General features: G+C 32.3%; 3 protein-coding genes across 3 annotated transcripts in view; 2 read left to right on the plus strand and 1 right to left on the minus strand.

Moving 5' to 3' along the window:
- LOC107009700 (putative methylesterase 11, chloroplastic) overlaps positions 1 to 5,231 on the plus strand; it is a 5,695-nt gene extending 464 nt beyond the window's left edge. Inside the window, exons 2-6 of the mRNA XM_015209050.2 lie at positions 1 to 280; positions 1,746 to 1,982; positions 2,816 to 2,959; positions 3,940 to 4,071; positions 4,693 to 5,231. Coding sequence (XP_015064536.1) covers positions 1 to 280; positions 1,746 to 1,982; positions 2,816 to 2,959; positions 3,940 to 4,071; positions 4,693 to 4,965 — 1,066 coding nt within the window. The 3' untranslated portion in view covers positions 4,966 to 5,231. The remainder of the gene's footprint in view (positions 281 to 1,745; positions 1,983 to 2,815; positions 2,960 to 3,939; positions 4,072 to 4,692) is intronic.
- A 5,772-nt stretch (positions 5,232 to 11,003) lies between these two features.
- Positions 11,004 to 13,062, plus strand: LOC107009719 (protein SPIRAL1-like 1). The gene is made up of 3 exons (XM_015209075.2): positions 11,004 to 11,110; positions 11,914 to 12,180; positions 12,726 to 13,062. Exons 2-3 carry the CDS (start codon positions 11,932 to 11,934, stop codon positions 12,807 to 12,809), a joined length of 333 nt encoding a protein of 110 aa, XP_015064561.1. The 5' UTR covers positions 11,004 to 11,110; positions 11,914 to 11,931; the 3' UTR covers positions 12,810 to 13,062.
- A 618-nt stretch (positions 13,063 to 13,680) lies between these two features.
- On the minus strand, positions 13,681 to 13,970 carry LOC107010181 (60S ribosomal protein L39). The gene is given in 3 exon segments (XM_015209422.2): positions 13,681 to 13,782; positions 13,784 to 13,849; positions 13,950 to 13,970. Coding segments are annotated over 3 exon segments (174 nt in total). The 3' UTR covers positions 13,681 to 13,695.
- Positions 13,971 to 16,048: the final 2,078 nt, after the last annotated feature.

Here is a 16,048-nt window from a genome sequence, read left to right on the forward strand (position 1 = left end):
GGCCGCCGTTAATGGCGGTGGGAGCAACAGGTGGTCTAGGAATCGATCGTCTAAGAGAGACGATTCCATCATTCAGGAGCGAGCTCTCGCCGCCGCGATTCTCCTACAGCAGCAAATGCAAAACGGCGGAGGAGGTGGTGCTGTTCCTTTTGATCGTTCAGCTTCGCTTCGGTATCCGAATTCGAATTCTAAGAAGAATCAACCTCTACCGCGTTCCTCAAGTTCCAGGGCTCGCTCTCTTACTGATCCTCTTCTTCAGCCTCACCAGCTTGTGAACCAGGTATCTGTTTTTTTTTCGCACTTCTATTATTTACTTATCAATCCTGGCATTTTCTTGATTTGTATTTCGTTGTTGATTACCTATTTATGGGCGATGAATCCGTAGCTTTTGAGAGTTTGCTGTATTTCAATTGATAGATTAGATTTCCGTGCATCATGGGAATAATGCACTAAAATAATGGAAGAAAATTTTGTCACAGAATTAGACTAATATACTAAGAATTTTTTATTATGCTATTTAGAAATGCCACCGGCAGACAGTGAGATTTTAAGATGATCCTCTGTTCTACTTTGACATTATTTCTTTATTAGTCCATTAAAAATATAATCACACATTTCGATATATTATTGATGAGAAGGTATTTTAGCCACAAAATGCTGTAACAAGATTAAGATCCCAAGTTCCAAAAGTGTTATAGCCTGTAGGACATGAATGTTTAGATGTATTTATTACTACCACAAATTTCAAGTTTATTTTCTAAAAAAATTCATGTCAAATCAAACTATGCCCAAAAAAATAAAATAAAGCAGAGTCATATTCATTTAAGTCAAAACTAACTCAAGGCTGGTAATTCTTCAATGCATCATTAAGTAATTCTTGAAAGTATTGTAATATGCAGGGTAGCAGAAAATGGTGTTCATTCTTTCTTTTTACACTACCTCATTGTATAACCAATACAAATACATTTATGAGATATATAACAACGTTGTCTTAAGGTATTAATTTTAAGAAGACAAAAACAGTGCTATTATAGGTTTTGGAAAAAATGAATATAACACAACTAAGTGCTGCTAATGTAATTTGAACATATACATCATTTTAAACCCCAGAACATTGCTTTGATAACTTCATTGTGAGTTTTCTGTTGAAATTCAGTAATATATGTAACACACAATTAATGTTTTATAATGTAAGTCATCTATATATAAAGCATTTTATGACAAAGGCAACATTGAACCCTCTTAGCAGCTTGCAGATCCGAGAAAGCTCCGGTCTGTGGGTGAGGCTGTGAGGATAATTCATTTTTCTGCAAAAGTGGGCATTTTAGTCCAACATCTTTGGTACTAATCTACCCGCAATCTGAAATGGAAATTGCGGAGGTTGAGCCATTTTGTAGGTTTAGCTTAGACTTGGTCAAGAATGTATGTTCATTTGTAGTGGTTTATTCGCTTAAAGCCACTAAACTTCTATCTAGTAGTTCCAGGTAACTCAGCAGGAAACCGCAAATTGATGACAGCCTCATTGCACTTTAGCTTCCTTCCTGTTTCTTGTTTTTATGTGATCATACATATGGCAATTGGGCTACTTTTTGCTCCAGGAATACTAAGAGTAATTTACTCTTGCTGTCCAATCCCCCCCCCCCCAAAAAAAAATAATTAAAAGAAGAACAGTCCTTTTGCTTTCTACTATGGTGTCATGGTGTGAGTTTGTCTAAGTTCAGTCTTTTTGATGTCTATCTTGGCAGGAAGTGAAGGTTGATGATTTAGAGACGAACCATTTCGTCCTCGTTCATGGTGGTGGATTTGGGGCCTGGTGTTGGTATAAAACCATTGCACTTTTAGAAGAAGCTGGATTTAAAGTTACTGCAGTTGATTTAACCGGTTCAGGCATTCATTCTTTCGACACAAATAGCATCGCAAGCCTATCGCAATATGTACAGCCGCTCACTGATTTTCTTGAGAAGCTTGCTGATGGAGAAAAGGTTAGTTCTGTATCATTTCTAGCATTCTGTTTCCCACTGAATCCATTATTATATCTTGCATTCTTTTGGAAATTCAGAGCTTTAAAGAAAACCACATGCTTCTAATTCTTGGGCACTAGTGGAGATTGTCTGGTGGAGTGTTTATAAGAACTGAGTATATTAAAAAAAGTGTGATTTGTAGGAACTTTTTATTCTTTGCCAAGTTAGCTGTTCCAAAACTCCGGTACCTGCAAAAGCGTTCTTTTCCATTGTCTGTTGTGATTGAGAGAAGACCATGCTCATTTTTGTTGTAAGAGGCGGTATTCAGTATAAACAACCTTCTTCCATTCCTTCTCCTCAAATGAGGTCTTGCAGAAGGATTAGCATTCACATCTTTTTGAAGCAAAACTTCAGCTGTTTCAACATGATTCATCTTAAATTAAACTAAATACAAGTGACCCAGAGTGCGAAATCAGGAAATAGGGGAACAAGATGGAAAAGGTCATATCATCAATAATCATAGGAACTTGCTGTGTAATTTAACTTAAAGTACTCTGTCCCTAGCCAAGTCTTTGTTGCATTAGGTAGGTGAAGATCAGCAATTCATGATAAAACAGAAAGGACAAGTTTTCTTACATTGGATTAATCTATTTTGTTATGCTCATTGGGCAAGTTAATTAGTCGCAAAGTGAGGCTTGGATATATTACTTCATGATACTTTTAGATATGAATGCTGAGATTTGTGAATCTCCAAATCCCAACCTAACTACAGTGGGAAGTCCTTATCACCCTTCATAACTATGTTTGCTCTGCCATTGTTGAATTAAAGTTGGAATATTTCTTTAAACATGTAGGTGATTTTGGTGGGACATGATTTTGGCGGTGCCTGTATATCCTTTGCCATGGAGCTCCATCCCCTTAAGGTTTCGAAAGCTGTCTTTGTTGCTGCTGCAATGCTCACTAGTGGACAAAGTGCCCTTGATATGTTCTCACAAAAGGTAAAAGTTGGTCATTTTGATCAACTACTTTCAATTGGTTCTTTTGAAATCTGCACTGCACACCCAATTTGGCCTTTGTCCGTGTAAGTATATTTTACATGTCTCCTTTGGTTATTGAGCTCATTGTTCATTTATTCAGGTGATCTACATTTATCCCTTATCTTAGTTTGTGATCAGATAATCTCTGCTAGATGTAAAAGTAGTTTTCTCTTGTGAATATTTGGGGCATGGCTATGACAGTTGAAACTACATGATACAGATGTTGATTTCACTGTTCCTCTAGAGACCAAGTAATGGCTCTTGGAGCTCTTGCTTTAAAGTCAATCTTAATTTCACATGGGTTACTATGTTTCGGTAAGCATCAGCATCAATGCTTCATCATTGAGGACATAGATGCCATGATATACTCATGGAGAAATTTAAACTTAAGCCTTGAAAATTAGGGATGTCACTGCTGTGCAGTTTTTCTGTGACATGCTTCAAGGAATCCACTATTCGTCATGATAAACCACTAGAAACATGCTATATGTTTCAGGTGAAGGAGTGAACTATGTGCTCCTGTATAGTTTCTCCAGGAACTGTCTGTAGTTTTGAGGAAAACTTGTGAATGAATCATCTCTGGTTTCTTGGAGAAGTTTTGCTTATTGAATTGAGATCTAGAATATTTGATGAAAATTGTCCCAAAATCTGTCTCTGGCAAGGTAATAAAAAAAAAGAGAGAGAGAAAGGGAGAGAGAGGGGGGGAGAGAGAGATTGAAGGTGACTTGCCTCACGCTAACTTGTTTACAGTCCCTCTCGAAATTGGGTTGACAAAATTCTTGATACTGCATTTGGTATTGTAATTTCAGAATAAAGTGAATTAGAATTTAAAAGGATCCCTTAGTATCTGGAGTTGTGGTGGTTGAATCTCTTTTGCTGCTTGTTTGACTAATTGAGTTTTCAGTTCCCCTGTTGTTAACAAATGTTCATATTCATTGCAGACAGATTCAAATGACCTTATGAGACAGTCTCAAATATTTATTTATGCCAATGGGAACGACAAGCCTCCAACTGCTATTGATTTGGACAAGTCACTCCTTAGGGACTTGTTATTCAACCATAGTCCTGCTAAGGTATGTTGTCTTTGAGTTATAGATGAAGTATTTAATGTTTCATAAAATCGCAAAATCTACTTTTCCAGCTCTCCCCTTGATGCTAAAATGGACTCTTCCAAGCAATACTTTTATTTTCTAATCTAAAACATAACTTGTGAAAATCTTTGTAATTTTCGTTACTGGTCAAGAGCACTACAAGTTGGGAGTCGGGAGAAAATGTTAGGGAGTAAAGCGTACCAATATGAGTAAGCAACATATTTCTTTTGGGGCAGATGTCAATGGTTCTTAAAAGTTGAATATATGAGCTCCTGAGTGTGGTATATGTGACTCCACATTAGTAGGTTAGTTTATCCTGTGACATTGCCTGAGAGCACAGTTAAATTGAGAGTCTTATCTAATTCCTGACCTGGCTCCTATGTCTTGACATTAATTGTTGATCATTCAGTGGATACCCTAAACCTGTCATATGTCTTGCTAATTGTTGGTTTAGATTAGAAGGTAAGGGAAAGATGTAAATTGATTTTCTTTATGTGGGTTTTAAAATGGGTAACTTTTGTCTGTACTAGTATATAGCTGTGGGGAAATTGCCATTTGTTAGTACTCCAAACTTTCTCTTCTTACCATTTAAATTGTGTGCAGGATGTTGCATTAGCATCTGTGTCAATGAGGCCAATTCCCTTTTCCCCAGTTTTGGAGAAGCTTTGTCTATCCGACTCCAAGTATGGTTGTGTTAGGCGGTTTTATATAGAAACAACAGAAGATAATGCGATACCAATAGCCTTACAGCAAAACCTAATTAGCAATAATCCTCCAGAACGAGTTTTTCATCTCAAGGGTGCTGATCACTCGCCTTTTTTCTCCAAGCCTCAAGGTCTACATAGGATACTGGTAGAGATCTCCAGGATTCCATAAACTTGGAAGTTGTTTTGCTGAATTCCTTATTATTAGAAAAGTCACACCGACACAAATGTAGCAAACTTATTGTTGTGTAAATTAACCATGTGGAATGCCCAAAGTAGCTATTGGTGTACATGTTCGGTTTATCCAATTACTTTGTTCCATTTACTATACTTGTGACAGTGAGAATTCCCTTTACTCGGGAAAAAGAATGCTTTAAGATTTCAATGTCAGAAACAAGTTATACTCCAGAAATAAACTTGATTCTTTTTAAATTTTAATGGGTTTTTTCACAAAGTTAATGATCCTTTTTAAGTCAAAAACTATTCGAAATGCGAATTACTATTTGCCTGTTTAGTCATGCAATATTAATTCAATATCTCGGATGTTGAATTTTAATATTCGAAAATTAAGTCTTTGAAGATGGATCTCCTTGGTTGTTTAATAGGATCCTCCAGATCTTTGTAAAAATCTTTGAATAACTTAATGAAAGTGAAATTCAAGTTTCAGAGAGAGAGAAGGGTATGGTGTTTTGCATCATGAATACTCGAAGAATATACTGAATAAAGTTAGAATTGAAATTGGGGATAATGAAAAATTATGAAAGTATTATGTAAAACAGGGAGTATGTGGATACACCGTGGGTGAAATTTTACCCACTTTAACTCCTATTTTTACATAATACTTTCATAATTTTCATTATTCCCAATTTCAATTATAACTTTATTCAGTTAAATTTTCTAGTATTCTGGCAAGGAATGATGCAAAACATCATACCCTTCTCTCTCTGAAACTTGAATTTCACTTTCATTAAGCTTTTCAAATTTTTTGACAAAGATCTGGAGGAATCCTATTAAACAACCAAGGTGATCCATCTTCAAAGACTTAAACTTTCTTATATCATTTTCTCTTTTTCTTCGAATGCTCAAAGACTCAAACTCTCTTAGTTCTTTTTCCTTTTTTCTTCGAATAGTCCTTTCATTCCTTAACATACTTTGTGTCTCTTTTGGGACATCAATCTGTATGATTTTTCGTCCTCGGAAGCACATCTTACAGCGGGTTACTCTTCGATCTCGTCCTTTTGCTCTACCAACTCCCACTTGGAGTAATTTGAGCATGTTCCTTTTCAGCCACATCTGAAATTGGAACAAAAGAAATATGGTTAAATCATTTAATGTGACAACATATATCACAAATTTCTCATAAAAAGGCAAGCAATTGTTTAAGAAAAATTAGGACTAAACGAATACATAAGACCAATAAGATCCTAAAGAGGACATATAATTAAAAAAAGATTCTGAATAGGACTCTAATATATAAATTTGGGTCATGGATCGCTCATGTGGACCGACCCAACCCGATTCAATCTGTTTTAATGAATTATCCAATTAATTAATTAGGATAAATTCTTTAAAGGATAAGAGTGAACAGTAACTGTTTAAATCATCTTTAAAAGACTCGTAGAGAAAGCAGTTTCAAAGTGACAAAAAACGTAAAACGTGATAAGCAAAAAATTAAACGTGAAAAGAGAAAAGAAAATCTGTAAAACAGAAAATTAAAAACCAAACGTTCAATCTAGAATCAAAAGTACTGAATTTCTTAGGCAAATTTATCAATACACAACAACAGATTTGTAATTTATAAACAAAATCTCTGTTTCCTGGTGATTCAAAGATTGGACATTTTCAGTACTTAGGTGGACTTCTAAGGTCTGGCAAAGACAAAAGAGGAATGCCGACACATCTGCCACCGACGAAATTTGAAACAAATTGTTGTCAGCTTTTTGCTATGTAAAGAACTGATGCAATATTCTCAACAAATATCCTATTAGTAGCTTAGCTGTTTCCACCACAAAAGAGCGGATCACGAAACTATTTTATTTTTAATCAAAGATATCTAACTTTAAATTTTTATTATAATAATTTTTTTAATAAAAAAGACTTTTTTATCAAATTTATTTAAATAAAATTAATTACATTTTAATATAAATATCAAACCACCCGAAACAAAGTGAAGGAGGGGACCCTTAGCTGTTTCCACCATGATTTCATGTCTATCTTGCATTTTTCCAAGTTGTGAGTTGTGACAAAAATCCAGTAAAGGGAACTGACAACTCACATGTGTTCACTTATTTTACTTCCATGAAAATCCCATGCACCGAATCAGCTATACACTATACAATTTTGTATACCTCACAACTCACAAATAGGGTCCCTTTTTTATTAAATGAATCCAAAAGAACTTAAAGCAATTTTTTTTTTTTGTCTCAGTTTAGTGATGGAAGTATTATTTTCTATAATCTAAAGTTTTTAGTTTATTCAAAAAAAAATATTACTCATTATTATTATCAGTAAAGATGGTATTAGCATAATTTGGGATAATAGAGTATTACCAACCCTGTGTAAATAGACTTAGTAGAATACAATAGTTTTGATCTGTTAAATTAATCACTTTTATTCTCCATCAAAATTTCAGCTAATTTTTCTTTTTACATAATGCATGTCCATAATATATACTTAATTTGTATTGTAGTGGATGCATAATTTCCTCGGCAATCAAGTGACCCCATTTTTTAAGTCCGCAAAAATTAACGTACAGTTTTAACAGCAAGATTCGAAATGTTGTATTACGAATTCAAATGTTCGTAAATATTTATCTCCATCCAATAATTATAGGGTACATTAATTTAGGTTTATCATTATATCTGTTTGTTTATATTATTAGATAAGTGAACCCTCGATACTTTCCAAATTATCATACCAAAGGAGTCAGGTTAGAAATGAGAAAACAACAATAAATAATATGGTAATTGAAGTGAAAAATAAATAAATAATATTATAATTAAAAAATGTTATAAAATCTAAGCGCAAAATAATATAACTATAATGGAAGAAGATAAGAAAAGTAGATGTAGGAGAACACTTTCTTCTTATTCAAATATGTTCTTCCTTTATAGTTATATTATTCTGAGCTAAAGGTCACAAATTAGTAGACATAGTTATCCAAATGGTTCTTATCACCTTGAAAACATGTATACATAAATATAATTAAGTTTAAGTATATATAAAGACAATCCATACAATTCAATAGATTTATAACAGAGAATAAAATATTATGACAGTAAAAACAACAATATTGTTATACAAACAAGATAACATTCATCCCCCTAATAAATATTCTGACCTACTATATCTTTATATTTATTATGATACTAGTGTACTTAGCCGCGCTTTGCGCGGTTATGAAAAAGATTAAAATAAAATTACATATTNATAACTTAGATGTTTTTTTAAAAAAAACTCAGGATTTCTATCTTCATGAACATAAACAAATAATATCAAATGTATGATTCAACAAAGAAAGAGTTGTAATTAGATTAGACATATCAAATTATTTTTCCTTGTAAACTCAAATTATGCAAGAATGTCTAACCATTTTCATTATAGATATATCTTCTATAATCGGCAAATCTGATTAAAAGTTAAAAAATTATCTACCAAAAGAAGAAAAGGATAAAGAATAAGGAGAAAATTATTTAAACACATATAATCATTTTTGACAAAACATAAATAATTCAAAAGGAAATAATATAATAGAAACATTATTTCTTAAGGACCTAAAAAAATAAAGAATAATCACTATATAACTCAAAATCCATTAATCTCCATCTCTAAATGTTTTCATTTCATTCTATATACAAGAGTCAAGAAAAATAATAACAAATAAATTATTAGTCCTAAAATGAATCTCAAAGTTAACAAAATAAAATATTATATCTCATAAAGAATAAGGAAAATTACATTTAATCATAAATTCTCCTACATAATCATTTTGGACAAATAATCGATATATATAACTCAAAATCCACTAATCTTCATGCTTGATGTTATCGTTTCATCCTATATACAAGAGTCAAGAAAAATAATAACAAATACATTATAGTCATAAAATAAATCTCAAAGATAACAAAACAAAATAATTTATCTAGAAGAAATAAAAATATGATGACATATTAGCCTTACTTGCTAATTAAAAGTAATATATGAAATAATATTTGAAAAAATAATGCACCTCAAAGCTTACAAATATTGTAACATTTCTTCCACTAATTCTCTATCCAAAGATGATTACAAAATAATATACAATTTTAGTGTGATTTTATAGTGTTAATATAACCTTTCACATTAAATAATTAGAAGTTATGAATATGAAAGGTTGAAGAGGTTATGAATATGAAAGGTTTGAGGGATATGAATATAATTAATACTAATTTAAGAATAGAATTTATATAATTAAAGAGGTATAAGTTTATAAGAAAAAATAATTGAAAAAAATAAGAAAAAATGTCAAGTAAAAGAAGAAAAATAAGAAAAATGAATGGAGGTCATAGAGAGGTGCCACATCACCTCCTCTATGATCCTCATTTATATATATATATAGATTGTTATTTAATCATCTCTCGATACATTTTTTATCTAATTATTTCTACCTCTTTTCATATCCACTACATCCAATCCACTCACACCTCTTAATTTAGACATCCTCCTCAAAGTATAAACAAAATAGAAATATATATGTATAGTCACTTAAAAATAATTAATTATTCTCTATAGCTATAGTTTGATATTTACAATTTGTAGTTACATGTTATTTGGAGGAGAGAGGCAAGCGAGATTGGGAGAGAGAGGAGAGAGGAGAGAGAGAAGGGGGGGGGGNGGGGGGGGAAGAGTGGGAGAAAGGTGAATTGTATATGTATATTGGTTAGATAATTATATATTATACATATATAATTGTATATATGGCAAGAGAGATTGGGAGAGGGAGGAGAGAGGCGAACGAGACTGGGAGAGAGAGAAGAGAGGTGAGCGAGGTTGAGAGAGGCGAGCGAGAGAGGGCAGAGAGTGGGAGAGAGGTGAATTGTATATGTATATAATTGTATATAACTGTATATTATACATATACATTTGTATAAATGGCAAGCGAGATTGGCAGAAGGAGGAGAGAGGCGAGCGAGATTGAGAGAGGTAGGAGAGAGGCGAGCGAGAGAGGGCAGAGAGTGGGAGAGAGGTGAATTGTATATGTATATAGGCTAAAAAAATTATATATTATACATATTTTGTATATCCTGGCGAATTATACATATACAAACATGACTAATTATATAAACTCGAAGACAGCCCACATAATTAATGTATAATATTAATCGCGAATACTAATTATAGCAAATTATAACTATTATAAATAATTAAATAATATAAGTTTACTCATCCGCCTAATTTTTCATTTTTCCTTTAAACAAAAAACTCATCCGTAGGCCAAATGGAACGTGATGAGGGGGCACTCCTTTTTGTCGGTTCGTTTCAAAATTCACAATTATGTTTTGAGAATATTTGAGAAATGATCCCTTTATGTTAGGGATAAATTAAAAAATGACCCTTTAAACTTACATTAAAATTGTTTAATCCTATAAATTAGTTAAATCTAATTTTCTTTATCTACAACCAAATATTAAATAAATCCTAACAGTTAACTTGTAAGATAGTTACGAAAAACATATTTTACCTAAAGAAAGTACTAGTAAAGTCAATAAAATCGTAACATCAAAAATTATATCATACAATAAAATTAAATTGAAAAATAGAGGAAATAATTATTTAAAAAAAACATGTTGTCCTCTTAAATTACAAGCTAATCATTTTCCCATTAGAAGAAAAAAATAAACATTTTTGAAAGATAGTATTTCAAAATTAATAGTGAATATTGAATAAACACAATAGTTATATTTATAATCTACTTATTATAGTTTTCTTGCATTTTAAATATGTTAGACATTTGTAAAAAAATTAAAATTTTGTGTGCTTAAATTAACTTAGTTAGATGAATGTATTTTTTGTGTAGGATTAGACATATATGGGACCTAAATATTTTTTAGAAACGTATATAATTCTCATTATTCCTAACAATATAAGGTGTGGGTGGAATCTTACTTTCTAAAGAATTGAAAGGGTTGTAGTTGCAATTAATTAATATTATAGGGCTATTTAGTATAATTACTCTTTTTATTTTTCAAAATTCAAATTCTTTAAAACCTTTATTTAAAGCTAGTTATTTTCCCCACCGGCCCCCCTCCTCTGTCTATCGCTTCGGAATTATACCAAAGGTATGGATTTGCTCTCTTCTTCAAGCTTTTTGATTTTCTGGTTGATGTGACTTTCTGTTTAATCTGAGTTTATTTTAAAATTTTGATTTCATATGTCGATGTGAATTGTTGTTTTTTAGATCTTGTGCTAGTTTAATGGGAAAATGATTAGTTTGAGAATACTGGAATTTGGTTAGTATGATTTTCATCATCTGCTTATCTCATTTTAGCATATTGAGCCCTTTTCAAGAGTCAGATTTACAGTTCTCTCAGTGGATCTGTAGTGTTCTGTTTTGTGTTGAGTGATTTCCAATTTAAAGGATGTGATTTGCAATCCCTAGTCTCTTGGGGTCTGGAGGCTAGTATGTACGTAACCTGATTCCTACCTTGTGCGAACCCTAGTCCCTTGGATGCGCAAAATTAAGAAGTGGAGCTTGAACTTTTTCTTGGGGTGAACAGGATTTGGATAATGTAGTATGTTATGTGGATTTGTTTGATCTTTGGTTGAGAATGTTAGTTGCGTACAGTGGCGTTATGTAGCACCGCACCCTGTAGAACGTGATATTAAAAGCTGGTTTTGAAATTGGAGTAAAAGATTGTGCAGGTGTTGAAGAACATTTAGCTTATTGATCTCTGAAAACGAAGATGATTGTTAACAATGGAGTATGAGTTTGTTTAGAGATGTTATTGTGTAGTTGAGCTGAGCACAGTTGTGTGTGCCTGTCAATGTTTATTGAAAGAAATTGCTAACCATTTTTAAAAAATAATGTTGAATTGTTTTATTTTACAGTTCAATTAACATGCCGTGCTTGATTTTTTTGCAGAGAAATTAATCGTTAAGGATGGGCCGCGGAGTGAGTGCTGGGGGCGGTCAGAGTTCCTTGGGCTACCTGTTTGGAAGTGGAGAGCCTGCTAACAATTCTCAGACTGCTCGCAACCAGGAAAAGGCTCCGACTAATGAGCCTGTCTCAAGGCCAGCTGCTGCTGCACAACCTATGGATAACACCAAGAATGTACCAGCAGGCATTCACAGTAACAACACAAACAACTATTTTCGTGCTGATGGCCAGAACTGCGGCAACTTTCTAACGGTATGTTAGCAAGCAACTTGTTATGATTCCTGCTGCCATTCTTTTGAACTTTGGAGTGCTTTTAAACTTTGCAAACTTGTATCTATGTTAATTTGCGTAATCATTTCATCTAAAGCTTAAACCTTTAGATAGAGCATGAATATCTTATTTGACAATGGGTTACCGCGAGAATTGAATGCCCAGGTTCTCTTTTTGCTGCTTTGGTATTTTATTGGATATCAAAAAGCTCAAGTTGTTAAAAGAGATCGCACATTCATTTACTTAAATATATATTTCTACAATCTGCTATGCTAAAACACACGGCCTTTCTTAATTTTGAAACCATTCTTCGATCATTGGTTTCTTTCTTTCTTAACAGAACTCTTGTTTTGAGATCATAATACTCAACTTCTCAAGCCTCGTAACTTCGTATGCCTCAATAGGCATGACCGGTTTGCATTTAGGCTTTGATTTTCTTCCAATGGAAGAATATTATAAATATCAGCCCCTTTTTGGCTTGCTTAAAGACTTAAGTGATACCAATCTTTGTCCCGGAATAATTGCAGGAAAGGCGTTCAACCAAGGTCCAAGCAGCACCTGGTGGTGGATCTTCCTTGGGTTATTTATTTGGTGACGGCAGCAGCAAGTGATGTCACTGGACATCAAGTTTCAAAAGTTTGCTTTCCCAGTTATGTTGGAAGTATGAATGGATTTCATTTACTGCAAATTTGAAACTTCTTTTCACAATTGTAATAGTGTCTAATTGACACAGGATTCAAACTGCTATGTAAGTGCTGAATGCTGTATTACCCATTATTTCTGTATCATGCGAGTTAAAAACACACTTTTTCTTTAGTTTAATCTGTTGATGTGGAAATGATATCATCCTTTTATATTTGTTCATATTAAGTAGTTGAACAACTATCCTTGCAGATGCCAAATACCATCCTTGCATAATAACAGCAATAACTAACTTTTGGTGAATGTAATAAACACACTCATCTACCCATTACGAGGAAATAGATCTCCTTAATTCGCGATCCAGACTATCTCTCAACACAGTGAAAATGATGCTATATCTTTCATATTTTTCTTCAACGATGCTGTTGATCATCAAACTACACTATTGCAGTATAACAAGTCACTTTGAAAGAAAAATCCTAACCGTCCTTCCTAATTCTTTTTGATACTATTAGAGTTCAGAAATAATACTCGATTACTTGCCTTAATGCCCAAGATATGTTAAATTCCAATATATGTTGATAAACACATCCTTCAATAATGAAACATTACTGACCTTTCCGTACAAAAAAATGGTTTAATGAGTAATTCATACAGTAGTTGATAATCATGTAGCATATAACCAAAGTGAGAACGAGATAAATGCGATAAACGAAATATGATATCAACTTTTAATAAGTAGCAAACATCACAGTGAAACTTAATGCAAATTTTGCACATAGATCAAAAATTGAAGTGCTAATTCTAAAAATAAAAACCAAACTCGAAGGCCCTGGCCCTAAAATGTATATATCCTTAGAATCCGAGCTTGGTGCGGCGCCAATGCCTGCGCTTGGCGTTGTAGCGGATGGTGTTGTCAGTGCCCATGCGGATTTAATAAGGAAATAGGCCTGTTTTGCCTCTGTTTCTTCGACAGCTTCTTCTTTAAGATGAATGTCTTGTGTGAAGGCTGAAATTGAAATAAACACAGAAATTTTTTAGATGAAACACATAAGAGTCGAGAGCACTGGCGTACCATTTTCGGTTCTGCCTTGGCCTACGAGACAGACTCGAGAAAACCCGACACACATACTTGTCACCAGAATATTTTGATAAATGGGGTAAAAGGCTAAATTGCATTGTACCATGGGAAAATAGTCAATATTACTTCGGAAAAAGGTCAAAATTGTTCCTGAACTATGTGAAATAGATTATTTATATCCTCTATTATATTTTGAAATAAAAAATGTTACTGCTGTTATCCTAAGAGTCCACATATATCCTCAAGATTTAACACTTCATATTTTTATTGACTTGGTAAGCCATACGGGACTAGTCTTTCCACCTAAGCACTCCCAACTAAGATTCACTTCAAAAGAACTAGACCTTTAGCGGCGATAATAATCGCCACAAAGCTCAAAATTCGTCGCTAAAATTTTTTAACATTAAATTCTTATTTTGTGTTTTTTTCTTCATTGTTTTTTTAAAAATGATATCGATTAAGTAGGAGTTTGAGGACATTGTATGTTTTATTTTTATGTTATATGTGAATGTATACAATGTACAATGATGCATTATATAGTAGAAGATGTGAATCGAGAAATATTTTCATGATTTTTCGTAATAATATTGGGTGTTTTTAATATTGATGTTGCAAGTTATTTATTTAGAAAATTAGGTTGTAATCGAAAATTAATTATCATTTTTTTTAAAGAAAAAAATGATTTTACTAGCGAATGGTTGTTGGAGCCTTAGTCGTCACTAAAAATAACTCATAACCTTTAGTGGCAATATCTTGGGATGTTGTGGCAACTTTGTCGCCACTAAAAGTCAAGTTCTTTTGTAGTAAATTTTAGTTGACAACAATTAGGTAGAGGGATTAGTCCTATGTGGCATGTCACGTCACTAAAAAAATTGAGTGTTAACTCTTGAGGTATTTGTGGTTTCCTAAGAGTAACGGCAGGGTATTTTTGATCCCAAAATGTAATGAAGGGTATAAGTGGTCTATTTTGCATAGTTCATGAGCAATTTAGATCCTTTTTCCGATATTACTTTCTCATGCTATACATATAGTATTTTTTTTCATAACAAGGAAGGTTCACACACGCTATCTTTAGGGTACGAACAACATAAAATTTTCGTTTTCATACAATAGCTTGCAAATTACATAAGAGAGGTAACCCACATGCTATACATATAAAATTACTCATTCAAGATGAAATGTCCAACCTCAAGATATTCATATGAAGGGGTATCATGGTTCAATTTTGATCTGTTACTAGTTAAAATCAAAATCAGTCCAATTTAAATCAATTTTTAAATTTTTAATCCTAATCAGAAAAATAACCGTCGATTTGATTCTGTTTAGTTAGATTTTTATTATTAGAATGATTTACAAATAAGCTATTACACAAATAAAGGGATTCATCCAATGTACCAAGATTCATAAATTAAAAAACTTATTATTAATAGCATAAAGTTTATTTAATATTCTCGAGATCTCAACATCTTATTAATAGGTTTTTAAATAAAATTACACCTTAAGAAATTACTTATAAAAAACAGCAACCAATATTTCATAGTCAAAGCCAATCAAATTACATCTTCGCTAGCTTGACCTTTAAATTATTCAATGTTATGTTATAAATTTTACAAAGAAGATAAAAACAATGAATATTGAAGAGATTTAGACTTACAGTTTTAATAATTGGACTCAAACTTAAGTGTTGAAATTCAAAAAATAGTAAATGAGAAACTTAAGTAAATTAAAATTTATTAAAATACTTATATTTTATTTATAGATAATTATAGAATTTATATATATAACTTCTTGATTCAGTTTGGTTAAATTTGCGATTCATTATTAGTAAAATCAAAATCAAACTAAATAATATCAATTTTTTAAAAGTTAAAATCAAACCTAATCAAATTAAACCAAATATTAATTTTTTTAATCGAATTGATTGAAATTACAGTTCAATTTAATTTTATAACCATAAACATGAACCACCGAAGTTGCGGAAGAAGAAAAAAGAGATACGAGCTTGTGTGACTAAAGTTACGACATTTGTTATAGTTTTTACATTTTTAAATATTTAGTAATTCCTTACGATAGATGTTGATAACACAGATTTACATAAAATTATAATCATAATTACATCTCAGTCAT

This window comes from Solanum pennellii, chromosome 2, assembly GCF_001406875.1.
Source record: "Solanum pennellii chromosome 2, SPENNV200".
In the NCBI taxonomy this organism is placed as follows: domain Eukaryota; kingdom Viridiplantae; phylum Streptophyta; class Magnoliopsida; order Solanales; family Solanaceae; genus Solanum; species Solanum pennellii.